At 42.1% G+C, this 26,525-nt stretch overlaps 2 protein-coding genes across 10 annotated transcripts in view; one reads left to right on the top strand and one right to left on the bottom strand.

The window, feature by feature from the left end:
• The window catches only part of MCPH1 (microcephalin 1), a 232,917-nt gene that overhangs the window by 105,322 nt on the left and 101,070 nt on the right, over positions 1 to 26,525 (top strand). The gene's annotated exons all lie outside the window — the stretch shown is intronic.
• ANGPT2 (angiopoietin 2) overlaps positions 1 to 26,525 on the bottom strand; it is a 76,818-nt gene that overhangs the window by 15,031 nt on the left and 35,262 nt on the right. For 5 of the 9 annotated variants that reach the window (XM_022570845.3, XM_089903586.1, XM_089903587.1 and 2 more), the window contains exons 3-9: positions 20,715 to 20,870; positions 17,416 to 17,537; positions 12,611 to 12,843; positions 10,550 to 10,680; positions 5,330 to 5,431; positions 4,609 to 4,775; positions 177 to 307 (exon numbers count right to left, since the gene is read on the bottom strand). In XM_022570845.3, coding sequence (XP_022426553.2) covers positions 177 to 307; positions 4,609 to 4,775; positions 5,330 to 5,431; positions 10,550 to 10,680; positions 12,611 to 12,843; positions 17,416 to 17,537; positions 20,715 to 20,870 — 1,042 coding nt within the window. The other 4 variants (XM_089903585.1, XM_089903584.1, XM_089903590.1 and 1 more) reach the window with 4 other exon arrangements.

Raw genomic sequence — 26,525 nt, 5'->3', positions numbered from 1 at the left:
TAAAACTCAACAGTCTGAAAAAGTGAAAAACAAATTTCCCTGTATTGAGCGAGTAAGTCTATTTATGAAATTGGGACATTGTCACCAATCACAGGTTGAAGTCCAAAGAGCCAACCTTTCCCTCTATGAAATCCTTCCTTGCCAATACAAATAGGAAGAGAGAAACGTCATCCCACCTCCTGTGAGCATTTGTGAACATTTGCAAATACATTTGTCGTTGTCTGCGTCCTTTGTGCTAAAATCATTTCCTGGTTGGCTTATGCTGCTTATTTTGCCGGCTGTCCCTGTGAGTCCTTTAAGGTGAATCCTGTAAGCATGCAAAGAAAAAAAAAAAAAAAGGCAAAACATAATTGGCTTGGGTGGTTGATTTATCATAGTGGAAAGTTTTTCACAATGAAGAATTTCATTCTACAGAAACACGTGCTATGCTGCTCAGTGCACGCGTGCATACTCTGGACAAAATGTTTTTGCGCTGGTATAAACAGGAACCAACTTATCATCAAATCCTTAGGCAAAGAGGAATGTTTTCATGAAGCCTTCAACGCGTATCACTTGCACAGGCATCAGCGGGTACTTGGGGGCCCTGTCATTTATTTTCCTGCTGCTTTCAGGTAAACAGAAGAGGGGAAAATACATCGTGATGGGATCCTCTTTCCAAGTCTCCAGGCATCATCCATCTATTGTAGAAATGAGAATCCAGGATGACTGGTGGGTGTGGGGAGGACAGCAGACAACAAGGGATGACCACTGAATGTGAAGTAGAAATCTAGAGAACTGTGTGGAGAAACAAATCCTTGTGGCTGCTTTGCCTTGTTTCTGAATAGTATTATAATAAACCTGCCAGACATTGAGAAAGAATAACCGTACTATTTAGACCCTAGATAATAGCCCAGGCTTTTAGAAGATTGCAGAAATCTGGCTCGCCCCAGCACTGTGCCTGCCAAGGAGGAGGGGAGAAGGGCAGGGGCAGGTCTGTGAGCCCGACTCCAGGAGAGCCCCAGGCAGGCAGGCTCCGGAGCTCGGAGCAGGGTCCAGGGGACGCGGGTGCCTGTGTCGAGCTCCATGTCACAGTGTGGCGCTTGGAGCGTGGAGACCTGGGGCGTGAGGTCTCCCCATCCCAGGGACCCTCCTGCTGCACTTCAAGCGCCGCCGCCGCCGCCGCTCATCTCGGGAACACCTGCTCACATTTGCTAACAGCTATCTGGGAGGGAATAGGATTTCCTGGAATTCATGCTGGAGCAGAAGGTGGAGCTGAGAGGAAAGGTTCCCCAGGGGCGTGTCTCTAACCCGCCTGTGCCACTCACTGTCCCGGGCCCGTGCATGGAATGCCCAGACTGGCCCCGAGAGGCAGGCGCCACCCCCTTCTTACACGTAAGATCGCTAAGGTTCGGTTCGGAGGTGGGAGCTCGTCCACAGCCACGTGCTGTAAGTGGTGGAGCTGGGACTGGCAGCAGCTGGGACTGCACCTCTGTTAGGGCTCCACGCTGGTGCGCCCCTTCACAGGGGCGCTTGGTTATCGAGGAGGCATTTGTGAAAAGGGGGGCACGGGGGCATATCCAATGAGTTCCATAAAGCGCTGGTCCTGAGTAACGTTTGTGTTGGTAACTCAGATTTTTGTTTGTAGTACTGTAGCTCTGGAAGCCTCATCACAGGCATTGATCGAATTTCTGAATTTCAGGGTTATCCTCACGCTTCAAAAATGACCCTGGGCCCTAGCACAGCCTCTGCATACCTGCGGCAAGGCCTTCCTGTAAGTTCTGCTCACCCTTGGGATTTTGAAACACTTTAATTTCTGTCCAGGCCCTTCTCATTAATCGTAGGTAGGGTTGAGATGAACTACTCCCCATGCTTTTCCTCCTTTGAACTCTCCTGTCTCCTTTGAACAATCTCAGTTCTACTGGAACGCATTAAATTTCCCCAAAGCAAAAGAAGGGAGAATACTATGTTTTATGAGCCTCTGTGAGAAAAGTTGTATCTTTTCAGATCCTTCTGCCGTGTGGCCCATTGTTTTATTTTATTTTTTATTTTTATTTTGTGGCTGCGTTTGGTCTTCATTGCTGCGCGTGGGCTTTCTCTAGTTGCGCTGAGCGGGGGCTACTCTTGGTTGCAGTGCGTGGGCTTCTCATTGAGGTGGCTTCTCTTGTTGTGGAGCACGGGCTCTAGGTACGCAGGCTTCAGTAGTTGCAGCATGCAGGCTCAGTAGTTGTGGCACATGGGCTCAGTAGTTGTGGCTCGTGGGCTCTAGAGTGCAGTCTCAGTAGTTGTGGGGCACGGGCTTAGTCGCTCTGTGGCATGTGGGATCTTCCTGGACCAGGGATCGAACCCGTGTCCCCTGCACTGTCAGGCGGATTCTTAACCACTGTGCCACCAGGGGAGTCTGGCCCATTGTTTTAAAGTTGCCTTCTTGTAAAATTTGATTGTTAAGAATAGCCACGTTCTTGAAATTCCTTTAAATTGGTACCCATTGCTTTTACATCACAGTGGAGTGAAAGGAGAGGTAATGCCAACATTTAATAATTAAATCTCAGTGTTTGTATAGAATTGCAAGAATGTTTGTGAAAAGTGACCAATTCTTAAGGTTTAATATACAAGTAGTTTTTAGTGTTAGTAAAAATAATCATACTCTATTGATGCATTTATCCCTTCTTGTAACGTGTATTTTTTCAGTTTTCCTACATTTGGGACAAAATTCCTTTAGTGAAAAACAACTTAGCTGCTACATACAATTGGCATTCTGAAACATCTGTAGTTATTGTTTTAGTCACATCCCAGTTTTCTTATCACATTGACATGTTTTATTAGGATAATAATTTTTTCAGTGTAGTATCTGTTTTATACTGCCAAGTAAATTGAACTGAGCTTTAAACAGCTGTGTGCTTTTTAAAATGGCATATCCAAAAATTGATTGCATTTGTAAAGGAAATATCTGTTAAGAACCATCGCAGTTTAAAATATTTTTATAATGTCAGCATACAAGGGTAATGACCCATATTGTAAAATCTTCTTATATAAACAGTCTAATCCTTAATTTTTGTGTGTGCTTTTTTTTTTTTTTTTTTTTAATTCCTGTGTTGTAGATTCCTAACTGTTGCCAGTTGAAAAAATATTTAGCTTGGAGGTCAAACAATGACCAACCACTCATGTCTAAAAATTCATTGAAGTTTTGATCTGTGGAGTCAACTTTGGGCTGCAATGAGGCCCCAACACCTATCTCTTCATTCATCTGAGTTTCTGTCCACCCTGGACAGCCGGCTCTTTCTGTAATGAGAGCTGATGGGCTGTTTCACTGACTTCTTAAAAGTCGTGTCGAAGCTTGTCGTACATTATCTGTTTTCAAAACATGCTTCCGAATTTTGGTCCACTGTTTATAAAGCAGGACACTGGACATTGTGCAGTTCTCAGGTGGCTGTCAGCAAGCTGGCTTTCGGCCCGTTTTTTCGTGCTGTCCATCGCGCGCCTCCCCAAGGAAGCCAGCTCAAGGATTTCGAAATCGTGGGTTTTTCCCCAACTACTCAGATCTTGGAATTTCTCTTGAGCAGAGGGTCTGAGTCGGGCATCAGTGGGATTTAGACGGGACGGCAGGCCAGTTGACGCCTGTCTCCTGTGACGTTCCTATGGAACTTCGCTTGTTTATTTCTGACTTCAGAGTTGGTGTTTCATAACGTGTGCTCCGTGATCACCAAAACCCCCAAACACCACCAGTCCGAGCCCTCTAGACTCCCTCAGGGTGTGTTGGTGCCTGAACCCTTGTGTTGTGCCTTCTCAGACCAATTCCCGTGTGGCCACCAGGCCCCCCATCGCCCTGCTCTGCGCCGCCGTCGACACGCACGTCTGAGCCCCTCTCCCTGTAAAGCACAGGTGCACGTGCCTACTGCCCTTGCCTGGCACGGCAGGTTGTACAGATCCCTTTGCTCTGTCTCTACTCTCTGGGGGCTTTAGAGCCAAAGAGTAAACTCCCAGTCAAAATTGCCCGTGCTTTTCTTGGAACATTCAAGATTAGCTGTGTCCAGTGGGTGGGAGGAGGTAGGTAAATACTGAGGCAGTGCTGTGAATCAGATGGTCTTCCTATAGCAGAGGGCAGAGGGTCTGGCTACCTACTGCCCACCTAATCCTTCCTCTTTTGAACTTGGCAACTCATCCTGACTTTGGGATGGAACATAACAGTTGAATGTGTTTAAACTTCAAAAAGATAGATTTAACTTTTAAAACCTTCTGGAAGAAAACAGTATGGTCATGGGTATACATCTGTTGTGGTATTGGCATGGCATTTTATAGGGACACAACATTCACCTGTTCTACAAACAGTTGTTAAAGGCCCATTATCTGCCACGCAGGGTTCACCTGTGCCCTGAGGCTACACAGCAAACACAACAGGCAAAATTCTGTCCTCATGAAGCCTTCCTTATATTGTTGAAATTAAAGTTCGAATGTTGAAACTAGAGCAACTTACCTAAAGGCGGCACAGAGCTCTAAGAAACAAGATGTTTTTCCCCCTTAAGGTAGCCTATGAGTAATTTAGATTCTGGTTAGTACAATGGGGTTCTGACTTTCTGGAGTCATCACCCAGCAAGTCCTTTAACTTTTTTCAGTGACATATAATTTCCTTACCTGTAATTGAGTTCTTCGCTTGAGAGATAGAAATGGTCGTACAGCGAGTAAGCCTCATTCCCTTCCCAGTCTTTCAGGTGTATTTTAAGCACGTAGCGTTTCTGATTAGCCACTTGTGAAACAAACTCATTTCCCAGCCAGTGTTCGCCTGAAGGGTTCCCAAATCCCTGAAATCGAAGTTGTAAAATTCACTTACTTCATTTATTTTTTCTTCATGTATTTGAAATCAATAGTCCATCAGCTTAACACGGAATAACCATTCAATAGTCAACAGAAATCCCTTCCCGTACCGTGAAACTTTGGGGTCTTCCATATAAGAAAGATTTTTAAAAGGTCGGTTTTAGGAAACTAAGCTGTCACCAGAAGGAAATTAGTATTGGGATAATTAGAACGACTTGGGGAACCACCAGTATCATAAACATCTCAGTTTACAGACGTGTGAAACACTATGAAACAGTTTACCAAAAAATGCTGAGCCCGCCATTAAAAATAAGCCTAACTTTCGCATGCCTTTGTTTTGATATATAGTTTACATTATATTGGCAGCAGGACCATTCTTTAACGGGGAGACTGAAACACCAGTTAAAAAGAACCCTTTGGTTAAAAAAAAATGATCAAAAGTCATTGGTTAGTTTTAGATTTGTGGTAAAGTTCCTGCACATTCTCAAAGTTAGTTTTCGCAAAGAAAATTATTTTCAGATGGTTTAAAGAGTATTCATACCACTTTATATTCTTTCCAAGTCCTCTGAAAATCAACACTGCCATCTTCACGTCGCTGAATAATTGTCCACCCACCTCCAGCTGTTTCCATGTCACAGTAAGCCTGCAAACAGGAACGCACAATTACTGCCTGGGAAATGTTCGTGACTTGGGTCTTTGTCTTAAATAACAGAAACGAGATGAACGGAGATACTTATAATAAGACCAGGGCTGATGGGGTTCTCTGGGGTAAATCTTGTGGTCTTCCAAGAGGCAGAGGATTTTAAAGAAATTGAAAACCGTGAATTTAAAATGATGATGAAAAATAAACAGTAATATAACATGATGTGTCGATGAAACTAGGACCTTGTCATCATGTGTTCTAGGCTAAAGACCCATCCCGATAGCTGACCCTGAGATCGCTGTTCCTTAGAGATTCGTTGGGAACGGGACGTGTTGGCAGGTTGGCCCCAAACCTCTCATCTCCAGCCTGTAGAAATCCATCGCCTCGTGTTCACAGCCCTGAAAACCTTTATGGTGGTTGCCAGTCCCGACTGACTCTCCAGAGAGTGGTGTAAAAGGGAGACTCTTGCCTTGTGCGGTTTCCAAGACTCCTGTGATGCCATGGGGCTGTTCGGCTTCCTCCATGTGTGGGATCAAAGTCAGGTTTCCTGGTTCATCCCTCAGGACAAGGGACCGGGGGCTCCCGTGTACCCGCTGTGTGTGTGTGACCTGAGGGGCCTGGCAGCTCCACCCCACAGACCCTGACTTCATGCTTCTCTGCACTTTGCTCACTGCCCCTGTTACTTCTCTTCCCAGCTCTTTTGATTTCTGCTTTTAAACGGGCTTGGTGGGTTTCAGCTTTGTTCACTATACAGGATTCTTTCTTGGGCTAGGAGCATGCATGCTCAATTTCAACTCAGCTGGAGTTTTATTATGAAATTAAAAACCCCTGAAAATAAGATTACACAAATAGTTTTAAATAATGTGATTATAGTAGAACGAAGGAGTGTTCCAAAAAGTTAAGATGAATTTCCTTACAGGTTACAAGGTAGTAAATGTGAAAGTTAAGGTTCAAAAGCAATTAGAAGTATTCTTCCTTTGTTGTCTTCCATGGTCTTTGGGGGGAAGAATGGAGATAATTTTGGCAGAGTAAGTTTACACGTCAACTGTACTGCATTTGTGAGCCGAAATCCTAGAGAATGGGGGCTGAAGGAGAACCCAGAGTGCACTTGGACCCGCCCTTTCATTGTAAGTGCTTGTTGGCCGTCCTGTTTCGAGCGGAACCAAGAGCAGCAGCTGGAACCCAGCACTGCTTCTCCTGTTGCGCGCTCTCCACCGCCATTCCAGACTCTCTCCAGGATGGACGCTCGGCCCGTCATCGCTTCCCCAATGACCCTCATGTTTTGAAACATGTGTTCCATGAAAGAAGATTATATTTATCAAGAATAAGATGATTTCCCCATTTTAAATTAATCAGCCCTATGAAATTGATCTGCTTAATATAACCCGTTATTATCTCTCTGTGTTGACGTTATTATTATTATTAATTATCGTTGTTATCATTGCTATGCATCACTCTGTTCCAAGCACCAGGATAGTTACTTTCCGTATATTATCTGTAATCTCACGGCAACTCTGCTGTGATACTATCATTCTGCATGTTTGAAAGGAGAAAAGATTTGGTAAAGTTAGGCTAATTTGATCAGAGTCATTCAGCTATTAAGTAGCATATAGGATTTGAATAAGGTCTCTTTAATTTCCTAATTCTGTGATGTGTTTTCTCCTCCCCCATGCTTCCGAAAACAGAGAAACCTGACTGTTTTGTTAATAGGTCAGAAGGCCCTCCATGCAGCTCCACGTTGAAATCAGTTCATGAATAATACTGCCTCTCACTCGCCTCTGGTCCACAAGATGGTCCGTACTGCTCACTTCTGTCAACGTGTCTAGTAAACTAGCTGAATGAGCTCCATTGATCTGAGCAGTCCTGCGCACACACGTTAGCTCCCGTGTGTCCTAAAAGGCGTGCTAGCGGGTGAGAGGACGGCACACTGTTCTCAGGGAGCCTGTCCTCATTCTAACACTCGCTTCTTCAGTGTCAGAATCACCCTGATGCAACTGCTGATATTTAAATCAGAGAACAAGTCCATCTTCTTGTGCAAATCAGTGAAGACCAAGAGCTGGGGTCTGAGCCATACTATCCTCTCACCCCACTAGGGACAATGACGGGATCATGGGAACGTTGTCTTAATATTACTTTGTCCAGCTTCAGAAAAAGAACAGAGCATTTATAAACACCAGAGTATCATGGCTAGTTGGCTCGTGAGGCTTCCAGAGCAAGATAGTGTTCAAGTAGAGTTCTCCACGTAGCCAGAAGGTACAGATGAAAATGATGAAGTAGATTATATCAGGGTCGGAAAAGCATAAGTCCTCAGATAATGCCCATGACCTCACTGCTAAGTTACAGCAAACCCGAGGGCGGTTAATACTTTTGATGAGCACACCATGGTGTGGTCCAGGGACCTGATATCTCGCTCTAAAGCTTGATTTCTTTCAGCAAATAGCGCTTGATTTAAATGTTATGCTTCGGCTCTGAGGCCATGGTGACTGAGTGATTAAAGAGCAAAGAGATCGACATTAGGCGTCAGGTATCCTGGGAAATGTAGGGAAGGAAACTCTTATGTCTCTGACTAGCAAAAATGTAACCCTAATGCTTCTGATAAATGCCATCTTGCAATGTCTATCTTGTACAAAAACCTAATGAATTCTTCAAAAATAAGGTTGAGATGATATTTAGGCCTCTTTGGGAAGGATCTGCGCAGAGATCTGTTGAACATTCTTTCCTTGAATTAGATGAAGCAGGCCAAGCTCGGGTGCCCTGGCCCACAGAGAGGTTGTCTCACAGTCATTGCATGTTGAATGGATGGCAAGCACCGAGCCCTGTCCTGGGTGCTCATCTCCATCATCACCCCGAAACCGCTCTCCAAGACAGGGGACATCGCGTCACGTCGCAGATCAGGAAACAGGAGCCTCACGCAGGTTCAGTGACTTGCTGAGAGGCACACGTTGGCAGAGTCAGAATTTACACCCAAATCTTTTGGACTTCCTCAGATTGAATTATGGAACCTGAAGTCTGGAAGGGAATCCAGAGGTAACTCATCTGGACCATATATTTTAGAGATGAAAACATTGAGGCTTCAAAGATTGTTGTTCCCGGCTGTGTCGATGAGTTGTTTTCACTGCGTACGAGTAAAAGGCATATATAAATCCTAATGTTTCCAGCCGTGGCCTGAGACCACATCACCCCAGAGCTGTATATCTTCTTCTCCCGGCAGTGAGGCCTTTGGGGTTGGTATGGCGAGCTGGGGCAGGGACACGCACTGAGGCAGGAAACATTACACAGTCCCTCTGGGCCTGCATCAGGGAGCAGCCCACTCTACTCTCCATTCTCCTGCTCAGGTCGCTCCTGTCCCCTTACCTCCAGACCCAGAACAGACCGACATCTGGTGACAGACAACAGCGTCCAAAGAGCTGGCATGAGAACCAGATAGCACAGGGGACTGAAGGGCTTAGTATAGAGTCTGCTCATTACTTTTTCATCTGCAACAGAATATTTGGGTTTTTTCTCCCCTTAATACACTGCTTTTAGGATGCTAGGGACATTAACTGATTTTCAAGGTTGATTTAAAGCAGCACGAATGAATTCGAAAGATTTCTTTGGAAAGTCTTATCGTGAACAATAGCACAAGAATATTGTGCTATTATTCAAGATAAATCGAATATTTATCTTTTAAATTCAAAATCAAGTGTATGTTACTGTTTGAAATTCCACACCTTTAAGCCCTTGTTTGTATGTTTAAAGTGTTTTCCTTTATGACCATGTTAAATACTGAGGATAACCCTGAGTTCAAAGAGATGATACTTTCAGGAGCCTTTAAAATCCCCATTTTGATACAGCGTCAAGTGCCTTTTCTGTAAGTGTTTCTGTTCATTCAATGTGTAGCTGCTTTTACAGTTAGACGTAAACATACTTATAGGCATTTAACATATACAGTCATCCCAGAGTTCTATAACACTTCACACTGATTCTCATGTAATGTTGTTTTACCTTATCAAAGCCACATTGAAATACTCCCCGGGGAAGTGACTTTTTTTTTTTCTTCTCATCTAAAGCTTAACATCTCCCAAAGCAAGTTTTCCAGAATATCCAAGAAAAACCGAGTTAAGCTGTACGCTGGCTTCTCCTGATGGTAAATTCTGATTCTTGGTTCACTTACGAGCTTCCACCCTGAAGTAAACTCCAGGTACTTGGGAAGAAAGTGACCTGCTCTCGTTGATGGTGTGAGTTAAGTCTTCCAGCCCATCAGCTGGGGTATGAATGGCCCACCCAGGGAAGCCTTGAGCCCCCTGCAGCAAGTCCAAAGGGTCGGAACTGTCTCCATAACCATGTCCTTGGCCTTTGGGGCTGTGACAGCATTTGCACTGATGGTACAAAAAGCACTAGTGGGTGAAACTGCCAGTGCCCTAGAATGAGCTAACTAGTGCAGAGCACGCCGGAGTCACTGTGTTCCTCGGCCACACACTTGCTGTTTGGGGGGGAAAAGCCAATTTCACTTCAGGATGTCTCTGACAAAGCAGTAAAAAAAAGTATTAATCTTATTAAACCTCTACTGCTGCGGGCACGTCTTTTTATCTTCTGTTTGATGTAATGGAAGTGAGTATAGATCACTTCTGCACATCAAGGTGCCATGGCTGTCTCCAAGAGAAATTTTGTGTGACTGTTTCAGTTGCAGGTTGAACAAGCCTTTTGTTTTTTGGATGGAATACGATTGCTGCTTGAAGTAACGATTGGAACATAAACTATGGGTATTCGAACTCTGGTATTTTGGAAGACATTTTCTTTAAAGTTAATGATGCGAGTCTGACACTTCAAGGCAAACAGCTGACACTCTGCATGACTAAGCCAAATGCAAGGAGAAAACAAGTAGATTATCTTATATATTAGGTAGACACATATAATAAGATAGATATTTCTACATCCTTCATGTGCATCGTCAGTGTTCTGTGCCCAGTGGCTGGGCTCGGAGCCCTTGGTGAGACCTTTACGTGTGTCAGTGTTTCTTGCTTTGCTCTGAGTGGAGCTGGGATGCATCCGGGGTGTGTGAACTATGTCTGCAGTTGCTCCACTTCTAAAACGACTTGCTTCAAGCCAGGGGGGTGAAAATGGGAGACAATGCCTTACCTTGATCTCCTCCGTGGAGTTAGGGAACGTCAGTGTGTAGATGCCACTGGTGGTCAGTCCTGATTTGAATGCTTCCGCGCAATCTCTGAAGATGATTTGTTCTTCCTTAGCAATGAGGGAGTGCTTGGCTGCTATTTAAAAATAGGAAAGCTTTTAAAAGGAGTTCGTGAAAAGATAAAAGTATGTTATTTCGAGATGTACTCATTTGCTAAGTTTTATTACATTTGAATTCTTACAATAGGTAAAAGGGAGATGCTAGTATTTTAGCCTTTCAAAAGTTACTCCTTCAGCCTGTTTCGTGTTAACTCTCAAAGATTGTTACCAATAATCCATACTTCCTTTTTCTTCTCATCAACTATATGTAATGCAAGTACTTCACACTCAGCCTTAATAAACTATTACTTTAAAAAAAATCTTCCATCTTGAGTAGAATCAGATAAAGTTATTACAGAAGAATAAAAAAGAATGTACCTAAAAATAGTGTTGGCTCTACAGTGGCTGCATCCATAGCCCATTAGCCACGTCGCATCTAGGCAGTGGTGTGGATTGTTTTCCTTTCTTTCTGTGTATCTGAGGCCAAGTCTTTATACATTTCTTTAGACCGTTGGGTGAAGACATTTAGTATTCTTTGGATTTTTAGCAACCGTCTCATGATAGCTTGCGTTAAAGAGGAACCTAACATTTATTTATCTGCGTCTTTGAAATTCTTCCTTTTAAGTCTAAAAAGTCTAGGGCTATGAAATTCTTTCAAATTTTTATTCTGCTCTCAACATTTAGACTTTCCAATCCCTTTTTTGCCACATTGAAAAAGTGTTTGTGTGTATGTATGCTTGCAGGTGTGTATTTGTACGTCATTCTAGAGACGGACAAAAGCCTAGGTGTCTGGACCGGGTGGCGAGGGCAGGCATCACAGGTGGAGGCTCCCGTCTGCACACCAGCCGGAAGCACACGGCACAGACGAAGCCTGTCCTGCTGCTCTTTCACCTGTGCTCGTTTGTTCTGCCAGGATCTGAGCTACGTGATTTCCTCTACTTTGGCTCATCCAAGCTAATACCTCACACTGTCTTGGTCCCACCAGACATCAGATAGTTGTCTTTTCCTTTTCTCTGAATGTGAGAAAAATATATGATTTTTTTTAAATTATAAGAGAGTGAAAGTCTAGTTGGAAGGCACATGCTGAAAGCTGGCCACCTGGTGTGAAACCTGCCCCTTAGCACAAGGTTGTGCTACTGTTTTTGTTTGTTTGCGTCCTTGTTTAAGTAGAGACCTTGCGTAAATGTTTCTGTAATTAAAGTGGGGATAGCTGTATGAGTCAAGGAAAATGTGAGAACATATTTCTTATGGAGGTGAAGAGGGTCTCTACATGAATCATATGTAAAGTGCATCTGTGTCAAAAGAATACAGTTGAAAGGACACTGAAACAGACCGTAGCAAGAACTAGACCCAATGTTTAAGAAAAAAAAAAAAACTTAAAAATACCACACAGGTTGTGTATCATGTCTCTAATTAACGACTGAAGATGCATCCCTTCTTCCCTCTAATATCGAAGAGAAGTTGAAAGGTCAAAAAGGAATAAGGAAGGCAAGATGTAGTTAAGGATGTGGTGAGAGAAGGCAACTGGCATTTCTTGGGTACCAATCTTATGCCAGTTACTGCAAGTACCGATATTATCTCATTTAATCTTCACAACAACCCTACGGGCCTAGGATTGTTTCTCCCTCTTAAAAAATAAAAAAATGTCCACTATGGTTTAGTAACTTACCCAGCCCCAAACATCTAGTTAGCAGTGGAACTAACTAAGAGTAGACTCTCTGAGCCCATGAACAAAAAAGAATGTTTGGGTTGGTTTGCCTCATAATAATTAGTATAAATATATATTCCCCTTCCCCTCTTCCTCCTTTTTAATCGATTCCATATTGAGACCCTATAAAGCATTCATATGAAATATGTAAGAGAAGTGTGCTTTTTCTGAAAGGTGAGAGTCTTTTTTAGAATTTTGAAAGGTTCGTCGACTACTGGCAGATACAACTGAAGAAAAACTAGTATGTAAACTTTACTTACAGTTTGATGTCGATATCATAGTCAGTAAATTATGAACTGTCTCCATCAGGTCGTGTTGCTGCTTTTGGAGAACTGAGTTGTTCACCGTGGCCGTCACCAGTTGTTTCTCTAGCTCTTCAATGATGGAGTTTTGCTTGGATACCAACACCTGGAGCTGATCTTTCTCTTCTTTGATTGACTGAAGTTGAACTATGTGCTTGTCTTCCATGTCTAGAACTTTCTTTTCCAGGAAACTTGTAAAGGGAAATAATTGTTAGTTAGTGAAGGGTTTTCTGGTCACCGTCAAAGCCAAGTGCTTTGTAAACAGCTAATCAGTGTCATAACCCTTATACAGTCGTTCCTGTTTGTTGAACTCCTGCTTCTCCAGGGCACTCTGTTAAGGTGTTAAAGGAGTTATAAAGTAACAAGATGTTGCCCCAGGCCTGAAGAAGCTCTCAAACTTGCTGAGATCAGGGAGAGGACATAGATGTGACATGAGGAGAAAGTACCCCAGTGAAAATGTAAGGTTCGTAACTAGAAGTTACCACATGCAGTGCACTTGAAGACCGTGGTTCCGCTGAGGAGGAATGACAATGGACAAAGGACGATGACAAGGTGCCCTTGGCTTGGGAACACCTGTGCGTCAGTGGGGAGAGCCCCGGGCTGAGAACCTTGCCTCTGCACGTGACCCCCTGGGTTACCTGGGGCAGACCATCCCCTCCTTGGATCTCAGGTGTATATCTATCTAAGGGAAAGTCCACCTACAGAAGTAAATCGCTCTCCATAGTGAAGGTGTTAGACTAGATGATGCTCTCTGAGACCCCTTCTAGTTCAAATAATCCGTGGGTCTATTGTTCCTTTTTGGGGGCAGTAACATTTTCTGAACCTTTAACCCTGGAAACAACATTACTCAGCCAAGGGACAAACTACCCGCTACAGGTCTTACCTATGAGCATTAACAATCAGTATGAATCATTATTATTACCAGAAATACAGTTGCAGCTCTTAAATTTATCCCAGTCATTTACATATATTGTAAATATACTAAATTTACAATAGTCATTGTAAACCAGTGTGTGACAATAAGTATACTGTCAAAGTACCAAGTCAAGAAATAATCTGTTACCGTGATGCAGACGTTTGCTTTCGACTTTCGTCAGTTGCACCATATCCATTTTTTCAACTATTATTTCTTAATATTTTTACTGATATCAGCTAACTTATTTTTTTTAACTTGTGTATCACTTTCATTGATCTAAAAACCAAGATGACTTACCGTAAGCAGAAGGTAACCTAAAAATAAATGCATAATTTTTTTCTTTTCTACCTAAAATCATTTCCAGGACCATCAGCGTACAGGCAATAGGAAGTGCTCCTACAATGCTTCACCTAGACCATTAACATAAAATGTACGGACATTTTAAGATCACTCATCTATACTGCCTTCAAAGCGATCTTGCTGAAATTTGTTATCCAGCCAATCTTTTGTTGTCTTTAATACTCTATGAAGGGGCATAAAAGAAAGATGTGATGGTCACACGGTCCAGAGTGTGAATGAGAGCGTGAATACTGCGGGATGGAGATGAAAAAAAATAATCTGTTTCTTTCTCCCAAACCTCTACCAGTAGAATCCAGAGGTCAGTCACATCCTGATCTAAAAGATTTAATCTTAAGGTTAAATACGAGCAGGTACTGAAGAGGTGAGCCCAGCATCGGGTCATCCCAGACCAGGCTGGTCATAAGCAGCACCGTGTATCGTTGCGTTTAAGGCTGTAAAGGGTCTCAGAGATCGGATTTTAGAGCAGCGTTTTGCAAAATGCTCATCTGGACCTGTTACTGGCTTGTGCGATCAATTTAGTGGGTTGCAATAAGCTTTTCTTTTTTTTTAATAAAAGGAAATTAAATAAACGGGATAAAACAGATGAGAATAGAGCATAAACTCATAGCAAGAACTTTGTGCGGCGCAGCAAATGCCACGGGTCAGTGTTGACGGGTGATGGGAGGAGGGTGGGGCAGGGTGGAGAAGGCCTGCATTGCCTGACACTTTGCTTTTTAGCATCTTATTTGAATTTCTGATCCAGGATGATCAATTTGATCATCACCATAACAGTTGGACTTAGGTACAGCTTAACTTTATATTAACATAATTCATGGTCTGTTGAGAAATGTGGGGAAATATCCTTGTTGGTGGAAACATCAAGGCTGAATCATGTTTCTCTTATGAGTTTTTATTGCCTCTCTTCAGAAGGGGACAGTATCAATGACAACATTTTTCAATAACAGTAATCATATAACAATATCACAATTTAACTGAACTGGTACAAGTAACCCCTAAATCAATCACTTATTTTAGAAGGAAAAAAAAAAAAGGATGATAAGATGAAAAGGGCATAGTAATTTTCAACTTCAGCTGGTGAATCAAAAAGTGTTATAGTGGCAATTTTCAGAAAAATGTTGACTCTAATAAGTACTTTGACTTCATTGGAAACTGTTCCATGAAGAAGACAATTGTACATTGGGGGAATTATTGAAGATAATTTAAAATGTGGTTTGTCAAACGTGCAACACATTCACATATTTTTTTTTTGTTTTTCGCGGTACGCGGGCTTCTCACTGTTGCGGCCTCTCCCGTTGCAGAGCACAGGCTCCGGACGCGCAGGCTCAGCGGCCATGGCTCACGGGCCCAGCCGCTCCATGGCATGTGGGATCTTCCCGGACCGGGGCACGAACCCGTGTCCCCTGCATCGGCAGGCGGACTCTCAACCACTGCGCCACCAGGGAAGCCCACATTCACACATTTTTGTAATGTTGTTCCTGCAGATGAAATCTTAGGCTAGTCAAAATTTAAGGCACCTGAAAACAGCATGCCAAACTCACTGAAAGATGTAGAATCATCAACACAATTTTCTTATTTGTATTTACTAACAGTTGTTGATGAAAAAACCATTATCATTGCCATTTCATTTCATATTTGTGACAAAAGAGAGCGTGATTTCTGCAGCTGCTAAAATGATTATTCTTCGTGCAGGTATAGATTTAGATTTGTTACATATGGTTTTTATAAGTCAGCTGATAAGAGCTACGCCTTTCAGTGTCCGCACTATGGCAGGTTATTCAGAAACAGTTCTTACGCAACTCCAGTCTGAGTTAGATGTCTGCTGTCCAAGTTGTGGTGCTCTGGTGCTGCAAGTCATGTAGGATTTTCGTTTGTTAGGGATGTTTATTCGACAAGGTAGTTTTACGGAGAAAATGTTGGGATGTTCAAATATAATTTCATATAGAAATGGAGTGAAATTATTGGAAAAGCACATTACTGGTCAAATGTCAATTAACCTGGGAAAAATTGTGAAGGATTAAGGAGAAAAAAATGTGAAGGATCATTTAAGCAAGAATTATCAGAAAACACAGCAGATTTCTGTGTGGTTGCAATCACTATTTTGTACATTGTAAAGCTTTAACATACAAAGGAATTTCGTCAAATCGTGGATGATCAAAAAACGTAGTGAAAGTTGTCAGTTGTTTTTCACAGCAATTCAAGTTGACTTTGTGTAGGAAAGTTTGCACCTTGTGGTAAATGAAAATATTAAGCAGTGTGTCTTGATTTGGGAATAAGATGCACACTTTTATAGGCAAAGGGCAATACAATTTGACAAAAATTTACAAAGATGGTGCCTGGGTAACGTAACTGACGTGTGTAAGTGATCATTTTAGCATCCTTGCGTACTAAATTAGAAAACTAAGGTGGGGACCGTGTCCAGTACCAGGGCGTCCAGCATTACTGCAGCCCACTCAAAAGAACATTAAATAAGGCCATTTTAACAACATGAAACTAGAGAGACTGTTACGTCTCAATTATTGGTCTCAGATTTTATTTATTACTTTGCAGAAGAGAAAAATTTGAAACATTAAAATATTTGGAATAAAAATCTACTTGCTTTTCAAAACCCTAAATCAATAATGAGTCCAACTCGTTACTCAAAGAACAGAAGAATTGTTTCAGCTTGGTTCTTGATTAACAGGAAAGAATGATTATAAGACAATAAGCTTACAGTCATTTTTGGTTAAGAATAAAGAATTATTTAATTGTGAATTAGAGTGTCTTGTTGCCTGACCATCCTCCATGTCATGTGTACATATCCCGATTAGAAACAAGGAGGTAAGCACACCTGGAACGTGAATAGAATTATCCTCATATGTCCCCTCCTGGAATAAACCTATGAAAACCATCCCCACTGGTCATCCATAATCTTAGTTTCTGTATTGGTTTTCTTGGGATTTTTAAAATATTTATTTAGATATTAATATAACCATGTTTAGTATTAACTTTTGTTTTTACTTTATCATACGCTTTAAGAGTAAATACTGCATCATGAAATGTGCATTGGTTTACAATAAAGTGTAGTTTTCCTGCTGTAGACCGTTTTGCATTGGGATAAACTAAGTCCTCAGAGACAAAGAACTTGGCAAAGTTAATATCAGAATGCCCCAGCCGGTGTGACTTTTACTGCACAACCCTGGCAGTAGTTTTCCATAGATTCATGCATAATATGGAGGTAGACTTCGGAGGGTTAGTGTAAGAGAATCTTTAAGGGGCCAGAGGATTCAAAAACAAAGTTGAAGTCTGTTTTAGAAGGTGATGCCCTCGCAGCATTTTTCTCCAAACCCTCTCCCTACCTTCCCCTCACAAGGTTTCTGATCCTTGTACTATACATTAAGAAATCCAGCATTTTGGAAGCCACGCTTATAATTAATAGTCATATGAAGTAGGCTTTCATATCTAGAAAGTGTACAGTTCTGGATTATACATTTCTTTGTATTTTTATTACCTGTTCTTATCTTGCAGTTTGTTTATTTCACTGGTCTGATCCAAAATTTGTTTTTCCAATTTGTTTGTAGATAGGGAATGTTCCAGAAGCTGAAGTTCAAGTCTCGTTGTCTGATTTAATACCTAAATGTAACAAAATAAAATTCCTATTTATTATTTTTAATTAGACATAAAGTTACCTAAATTATAGGAAAACATAACTAAAATGTTACTTACTTACCCAAGCATCTTAATTTGGCATAATTTTCATTTTCAGAAAAGGCTTGTTGTGCTGGATTGCATCAGAGTGTGTTAAACATTTTTTTCATCATGTGTTTCGGAAAGGGTTTAATAGTTCTGAACGATGGTGTTTGTGTCAAATAATGTTCATTTTCTTGTTCTGCCATGTTTTACCATTTCACACAGTGAGATAATTGAGAGTATAAAATGGTCATATTTAATATATCGGAAGTTGTTGATAAATGAAGAGAGGCTTTTCCTCTGCTCAAGACAAAATGCTGTTCTCACATCTGCCAGTAGACAAAGTGTTCAGAAGTCACATACTTCCACTCTATAAGAACGTAGCTCATTTTTAGCCCAGCATTTCCTTGTTTGTATTCACTTGTTTAGTCTTTCTTTCTTCTTCCGCCCCCCCTTTTCCACTGCTCTTTTTCCTATTTTAAAAATCATGTAAACCCATCAGGAAACAAGAACATCAATATGAAGTAGGAGCTCAGTTTTGCTTTGTGGGCCTTTCTGACATAGACCACGTGCGGTATCTCTTGTTCCCATTGTGTTCAAACAACTTAAAGAATGAATTCTTTCGCGTTTGGCTGCGTTTTAGCAGGAAGAGTCCATGACTCACATCCTCTGTGTCATGGTTACTCAGGATGTGACATCATGTGTAAGTGTCAGGCAGAATTGTTGCCCAGAATGAGGGTCCTTGAAAGAAGCATTGTTTGCTCGGGGTCTGTGTCATTCGTGGAAGCGGCAGCCCAGCCCCACCGTGCAGGTTTAGGGACGGTCTGGTCCTTAGTCAAAGCTGGATGCCTTCATACCATGAACACTTCTGCGCATGAAAGAAGGCCTTGGCCAACCTCAGGGTGTGATTTAATGTTAACACCCGGAATATAGATTTGCCCTACATCTTCTTTGGGCCCAGACATTCTGTGTTGGTTATTGATAGAAGGACCTGGAAACTCGGTCTTTTATTTAGCTCCTAAGAGCTATAAAATGAGTTCAGTGGGGGAGGGGTGGGAGGATGGCGTGTGGGTCCTGACCCACCCAGGACCAGTTGCGATGTTTTCCATCACTTTTCCGAAGGCCTCCAGCTGCAGGTGGCTCTAAGTTACCCAGGTCACATGGTTGTCCGTTCTCTCTGAGTTCTCAGGCCTCCAACCACCCCTCACAGTCTGGTTTAATAGTCTGACACCCTGACAAGCTGGAAGAATCTTCATATCAGAAATTTTCATGTTTGGATTTAACCCGTTTCACATAGTAACTACGCAGCAGATGCCTTAAGTAAGTTGGTACGTAATTCGGTCCCTTGATGTCCTTGCTTGGGCTCCGCCGTCTTAATGTGTTCAGTTGGACTTCATAGGCTGTTTTCTTTCCAGCCATCTTCCTATTTTCCTGTAATCCTGGATCAGGTGATATCTAGTTTCACAATAGATTTTTTATATCATGTGACCCAACAAAACCTCATTAAATGCTAGTAAGCCTAACTTAACACAGGATAGCAAAGATTTACATCATTGCTCTGTATCTTATACTTTTTTATTTCTCTTATCTGAACCACAGGCGATGTTATACTTCCAGGACAGCTTTTTGAAGGGCTTAATTGCCCATCAGTTTTACTACCCAAAGGTGGGATATGACCTAAGCATTACTAATTTATCCTAACTATTGACAATGGGTATATTGATACATTTACTTTTAGATTTTTGTGTCTTCTCCTTTTTGGATTTTATGACCTCTGGGGATTACAATTTTCAGTACCTTGTGACCTGTTGTGTAAGATATTTATATTTGTCCTAAACTGCTCTGATGTTATGGAAAGATTGGTAAGCAAATAACTTCTTATTCTATATTCAGATAAAAATCTGTTATTCTCCTACCACCACCACCCCCCCCCCGCTGTTCTCTCTACCTTATCCAGTAGTTCTCCGAGAGACAATGAAAGAATGCTGGTGCGCTTCTCAGCGTGGGCTTATTACAGTTGGAAGGCTTATCGTTTCCCTTATTTCTTGTCCCCTCCTGACTGATGTTTGGCATTTCTTGGTCTTTTAGCTTTAGTAGCACATAAGAATAATATGTCATGGGGATCGTTTACAATTAAATCTACGTTGTTTTTTTTTTGAGCATTATTTATAACTCAGGGTAGGAAGATACTAACTTCATAAGACTCTAAAGAGCTAGGTTTAGGACCCAGAAGGCCATTTCACCGACGACAAGGCTTGAACTTGAAGCATCTCCGTAAATCCCCCCAGCAGCACTTTTTCCCCACCTGGACTCTTCTCATTGGGTCACATATTGTTTGTCATTCAGCATGGCTCCAGATGAATTTTGTTTTAATGTTTTGCTGTTATTCTTCTAATATTTTCGTATTTCATATTCTTCTTTCCTACTACTATTAATTGATAGCTCATGGAATCTTAAAGCTAAAAGGGAACTTGGCAGTCAGTCACCTGGCCAGTCCCCCCACTTCACAGTCACAACCTCGGAGGCCAGGGAAAGCTAGTGCCTTGTTGAGATTCGTGCGTCCAGTTAATCATGGAGCTCAAGGCTCTGGGCTGATGGCTAAACACTCTCTGTGCCTCAACCACTTCTTCTTACTCTTCTCTTTGCTTCTCTCTCTATAAATTCACACCACAAATTGTTTTGGCAGTTCTGTGAGACTTAGCGTCCATCTTAACTCAAGAGTTAGGGTTAAGCACAAAGCTTCTAGCACTCTGCCTCAGTGCTTTTCGTGTCTCAGATGCACAAAAAAGCGAAGGGCTCAGAAATGGAAAGTTTATCTCAAGTCCAGAAAATACCAATGAGGCAGAGGAACATCTCTCTTGTAGTCACGTATGAATAACATGAAAATGGTTTGTACGTCCTCAGTAGAATAAAGGTAACGTAACTTCAGTAGTAAAATGAAAATATACTTCCTGATTTTAAATTTCTATCTAGACGCAAATTCTTAATTTCTCATCAATTCATCCTTTTTTCCGCTATCCTCGCGCTTCCTCTGCTTTTCTCCCTTGTTTCATTAGGTAACGGTTTTGTGCTAGTATTTGTCTGGCTGGGCCATTCTCTGTTTCCTATTTCGCTACTTACTTGGGCTTCAACATCAGTTAACTTCCGGGTCTGCTCTGCGGTTTGATTTAGCAGGTTGGTTCCTATTTCTATCATCACAGCGGTCTGGTTCTGCACTGCGTTCTGTTGTATCTCCACCATTTCTTTCTTCATGTTGTCCTGGATGTAATTCTCAAGCTAGAAAAGAACAAGTGTCAGGGAGACGGTCATGAGTCGAATGATCAGAAACCTTATTCCTAATTAGTTTCCCTTGTCTTTTAAAGCACCTCTTGGAAGGCTTGTGCCTTGTTCTGACTTTGCCATCTTGCTGGGGTTTTCTTATCACTAGCAGTAAAAGACAGTGTGATTTTATGTTGATTCAAAATCTGGCAGCCCAGTAACAGCATGTGTGGGAGACAGACGGTTTAGACAGCCCTAGAAGTGCACACAGGCAAGGGAGGTGGTAAAACCACAGCTCAGAGGTGGGCAGATGGCCGTGCCGTGCAGCAGGAAGGGCCACCAGGATTTCGCTGTGTTGCATCCACGTTACGCAGGAAATGAAAATCTGGTACAAAGAAGCATCACTATTTCTACCAGTTTCTAGACTTGCGGTTTCTCAAAATATGGGCTTCAGAAGACTCTCTAAGATAGAGTATGATGAGGAGGGATGCACCTTTGGATTTTCCCTGTAACTCAGGGCCACATTCTGCAGCGACCACCCCCCTACCTTCCCTCTTACTGAGATCATCACACATTAGACCTGTGAAGTTCTCCTAACGTGTGCATTTTTCACGGTTTCGTCATTTTCTGTATCAGGCAGACTTAATCCTAGTCTAGTCTATTCATTATCTCACGTGACCGTCAGGATTGGTTCTTCTCCCATGGACCGAGGGCATGCCTGCTCATTTTAACACTTGCTTACGTGTAAGAGCGTCAACAAGCTAATTCATTGCCGTGGGTATAGGTGCCTATGTCTTTGGCAGTAAAAATATACAGTTAAGTACAAATGCAGGGACTTCCCTGGTGGCGCAGTGGTTAAGAAGCCACCTGCCAATGCAGGGGACACGGGTTCGATCCCTGGTCCGGGAAGATCCCACATGCCGCGGAGCAGCTAAGCCCGTGTGCCACAACTACTGAGCCCGCAAGCCACAACTACTGAAGCCCGCACGCCTAGAGCCCGTGCTCCGCAACAAGAGAAGCCACCGCAATGAGAAGCCCGCGCACCACAACGAAGAGTAGCCCCCGCTCGCCGCGACTAGAGAAAGCCCACGCGCTGCGATGAAGACCCAGTGCAGCCAAAAATAAATAAATTAATTTAAAAAAGAATACAAACGCAGGCCAGCCAGGTGTGTGGGAAGGAACATGTGGGCTTCAGGCTGTGCACACCTGCTCCCCTGTTTTCCTTGGACTCTAGGTAAGTTGCTCGACTTTGGGGAGGGCCACAGTGTCCTCGTATATATAATAGGGTTTCGGTTTGGTCAGAGGAGTGTTTTAAGGATTAATTAAGCTCTGCTTTTAGAGGCATTGTGCATGTATGACTCTAGGTACTTAAAATTTCATTTCCTTTCTTTGTTTTTCTTAACGATCCAATCATGGGAGCCACAATTCTAGTCATTGGTCTAAACTATAAGGTCATGAGGACAGAAACCTTATTTTTATTTTCATTTCTTTTTCATATAGTTATAACTCAAAAAAACTTTTTTATTAAATTGGATAATTGAAAGTTGGTCATCAAACTGCTTATTTAAAAACAAAATCTGCTTATAGTGCCTTTCTTTACAGCTCATCATTCTCTGCAGAGAAACCACGCATAGAGCTAGTCATCAAACCTTATTTCTCCTGAAGTGTTAACCCCTGGGTAATTCTATGCTTCTGCCTATAAGAGGGAGAAAATGGAACGGACAGGGTCGAGTTTCCCCCGACAATCAAGGGCTTCTTTGTTGGTGCAGCTTACACACTGTGTCCGGAGTGGTGGTGCAGGGTCGGGGTTAGTGTGAGAGCTGTAGGGTTACTGTTTCCATGCTGGTTTGCATCGCCTCCATCCCATGCACTGCCCATCTCCCTCCGTGCTGGTTATCTTGATGGTTCACAGTCACCCCCTGGTTCTCCCTTGGTTTGAGCAGATCAAATATAGCATGAAACCTGACAATTACTAGAATCCTGATCATTTGTAAAATCTTGTAGTTGAAGCCTTTACTTCTCAATATGAGAAGTGGTCAAAATAGAAAAGACCGCCGTAGGAAAAAAAATCAGGTACTACTCCTTGGCAGTCCAACAAACATGTATAATATAGACTTCATATAATCTGAAGTGTGATAACCCTTGTTACCCTTTTATTAACTAGCTAGTACTAACTAGCTCAGGCCTTTTGGCGGTTGTGGTCTTTCTTTCTTAATTCATTCTTTCCTTTTTCCTTTCCCCCGCCTTTTAAAAATTGTAACTTTTTACAATTTAAATACATGATATAAAACAGCTCATGGACAGAAGTTCGTAATTTCTCCTTCCCTCCCTCCCTCCCTCCCTCCCTCCCTCCCTGTCTGCTCCCTGTTTCCCTCTCTCTTTCTCTGTCTCACTACCATGGGAATAATGGAATTTTTGAGGTTAAAGTTAAAGCTATGTAAGTCATCCAGAAGAGTTGTCTTAGTTACTCTTAACACCCAGCAAAGATAATATTTAGAAAGACTTATTCTGGGAAGTTTCGAACTATTAAAGATATACTTAAGCTGGGGTTTGGTTTAAGTACATACTCTGAAGTAATAAGTTACAAACTAGTAGTCTTAATCTTCTTGTTGATTTGAGTACTTAAGGGCTAAATAAAAACGGTTCTATCTTGTTTCGCTCTAAATTGGATAACTAGAAGGGGAAAATGAATCCTTCATCATCCTCAACCCCGACTGTAGAACTAATGAGTCAAATGTGGTTACAATCAACAAGACACATGAGAGGATTGTTTATAATTTGACATTCTAAAGTCAAGTTCCAATTTAAAATTAGACTCAAGAACTTTAAGACATAAAGACCTAATTTTTTAAAATAAAATTTCTTAACTTTATGGCCATATCTTTCTCTAAGCTTGAAAACAATAGAATATAAATGCTTTTTAAGTCACTATTTTTTCGGCTTTTTAGGATGACAAAGTCTGTGTACGAGTTATGTGTGTGTGAAAGTATATGTGTATGGTATGTTGCAGAGAGGAGGTTAATCTTACACTGAAGCAAGTTACAGATCTGTGTATACACATGATGTGTGTATATAGATATTATATATAGTATATACATATATAGTTTCTTTATATAATATATACAACTAAAAAAAGTAAAATCCTATATGATACTGACCCAATTGCTAACTAACTGAAGTCTTTGAGAGAAAAGTAAAACACAAACAGGAATATCAAGTATTAGATACTTTGCGTTGATTCTCAACAAGATCTGTGCTTTCACACAAGGGTAACCCTTGTTACCCTTTTATTAACTAGCTACGCAGCGAAATTAAATTAAGGTTTTCGTTGTTGTTGTTGTTGCGGTACGCGGCCCTCTCACCGCAGTGGCCCCTCCCGTTGCGGAGCACAGGCTCCGGGCGCGCAGGCTCAGCGGCCATGGCTCACGGGCCCAGCCGCTCCGCGGCATGTGGGATCTTCCCGGACCGGGGCACGAACCCGCGTCCCTTGCATCGGCAGGCAGACCCTCAACCACTGTGCCACCAGGGAAGCCCTAAATTAAGGTTTTAAGAGAGATGGGTGATATGACAGTTGAGTACTCTAAGAATTAAGAATGTACTTAATCCCAGAAACGGTAGCAGCAGTAACAACCACAATAACTCTAGTTGATGTTTGTTGGCTGCTTCCATGTCTCAGTTACTGTATTCATCTCTTTCCATGGACCACAGGTGCCCAGTCTCACATGGGCACTTCTGGGCTGGGGTGCCTGGAGCAGACTGGTAGTTCAACCCAGAGGGCACACCGCACTTCCTGCCTTTTAACAGCCAAAAGTGGTACATCCCAAAATTGATGTGAGCGTGCCTTCCAATGTCCAAGCTTCTCAGTGCCTTAAAGAAAAAGATAGACCACCTACCACACAGTTAAGGAATGCGGGGGGGGGAGTCATTTTTACTAATAGAAAAGCCTAGATTTGAAGACTACCAGTGACGATTTTTATCTCCTGGGACATGACAAATGGGTAGTTTTCACCCCAAAGACTAGTAGTAATTTTTAGAGAGAAAGACTCTGAACATTCATTACGTAGTGTGAAAATTTCCCATTTAATGCAGGCTTTCCCTAAATTACGGCATGTGCCTGAGCATAAGACCAAATATAGAAATGAAGCCAGTTTGGCTGATACACACGGATACATGTGCTTTGAAATTCCCCCAACTCTTGAAGTTGACAAATTAGTTCTTTTCTAGTTTGTTGCCTAAAAACGTCTTTCTGTTTAGTATCTCCTGTATTTAATTGTCTGCAACTGAAACCCAGCAGTATAGAAATCGACCCAATGAAAGTTCAGTCTAGTATAAGGAGGTCTTAGTACAAGAAAGAATACGAAGCAAATGAGGCCTTTCCTCTCGCTGGCAGCGCCCTGCTCCCACTCTCCTCCTGCAAACGTTTCCCGTCCTTGCTGTTTGCGCTTAGCCACTCTTATCAAAACAGTTCCAAGACACTTGAGCCTCCCCAGGGAGGGATATGGTTCTGTCTCGTTTCACATGGGTGGCTTCGCACACTCATATTTTGAAGGAATGTTTGACGTTGCCCTCATGTCTGAAGATTTAGGCAGCGATTCTCACTTGTGGGTCCAAGTGCCTCGGAAAGGTTCCCGTTACAAGTTAGAAAGAATTGTGTGGACGTTCATTTTGTCCTCGTCTTAATTAATGGTCCAAGCACGCTTCCATGTGTGGGTCCTTGAGCTGTTTCTGTTTCCTTCGGGTTCAGATGGATTATCCAAACTTAAATGAACCTCGTAAGCCTATTGCTATGCTTATAGTTGCATAGATTCTCGCTTGATGTTATTTTTTTATTCGCTAAAAAGAATTACACCCTAAACACCATCTTTTAAAAGTTGGCAACGCATTGAAATTCAAGCAGCCAGAAGAAGATATTTTAACACAACATAGACATATATATTTGTTTCAATGTAAGATATGTCCTGAGGTTTTTCATTACTCCCCAAACATTTGGAAAAATAATTTGACAGGAAAAATAAGTCCATTTACGAAGCAACTGTGGCAGATTGATTACACACTAAAATGTTTCCCTGGCCATCTTCCTTTTCACCAAGATTATCATCATCACTTTTTGTACCAAAAGGAAAGTAATCTCAGAATTGGCTGGGGAAAGGAAAACATAGATGGTATACAAAAGTCATCCCTAACTTCAAGATTTTGTTGTTGGTCCCTTACCAACTATATAGATCCTGGTTGAGAACATAGATAGTATACAAAAATCATCCCTAACTTCGAGATTTTGGTGTTGGTCCCTTACCAACTATATAGGTCCTGGTTGAGAGATCACTTCTACTTCAACAAAGCTCCGTGTCCTGATGCCTTTTAGTTCATTAGGTTTTGTCCATCTGAATAACCTAATTTCCCTAGGAAGTTAACAAACAACTTGAGGTTTCACTGGAAACATTTTATTCTATAGCATTTCAATTTGGAAACAAGATACTATAACTGTTGTCTCTTCCACTCACACCCCCCAAAAACAGCTGTTTTTTCCTACCTCACTAATCCCTCTGACTTGATCCCTTCTTCCCACCAAGGTCTGCCCTCCTTTGTCTTCTGGGTTGTGACGCAGCCCCTAACTCTGCCTCCATCCCACCTGAGGGTCAGGGCATCGGTGCAGCTTGATCCCCCTGCAGCTCA

This window comes from Delphinapterus leucas, chromosome 21 (genome assembly GCF_059928025.1).
Source record: "Delphinapterus leucas isolate spDelLeu-1000000601 "Yukka" chromosome 21, BTC_Dleu_Yukka2, whole genome shotgun sequence".
NCBI classification, from domain to species: Eukaryota; Metazoa; Chordata; class Mammalia; order Artiodactyla; family Monodontidae; genus Delphinapterus; species Delphinapterus leucas.
Note: the sequence above shows the minus strand (reverse complement) of the source record. Positions and strands in the feature narration are given on the sequence as shown.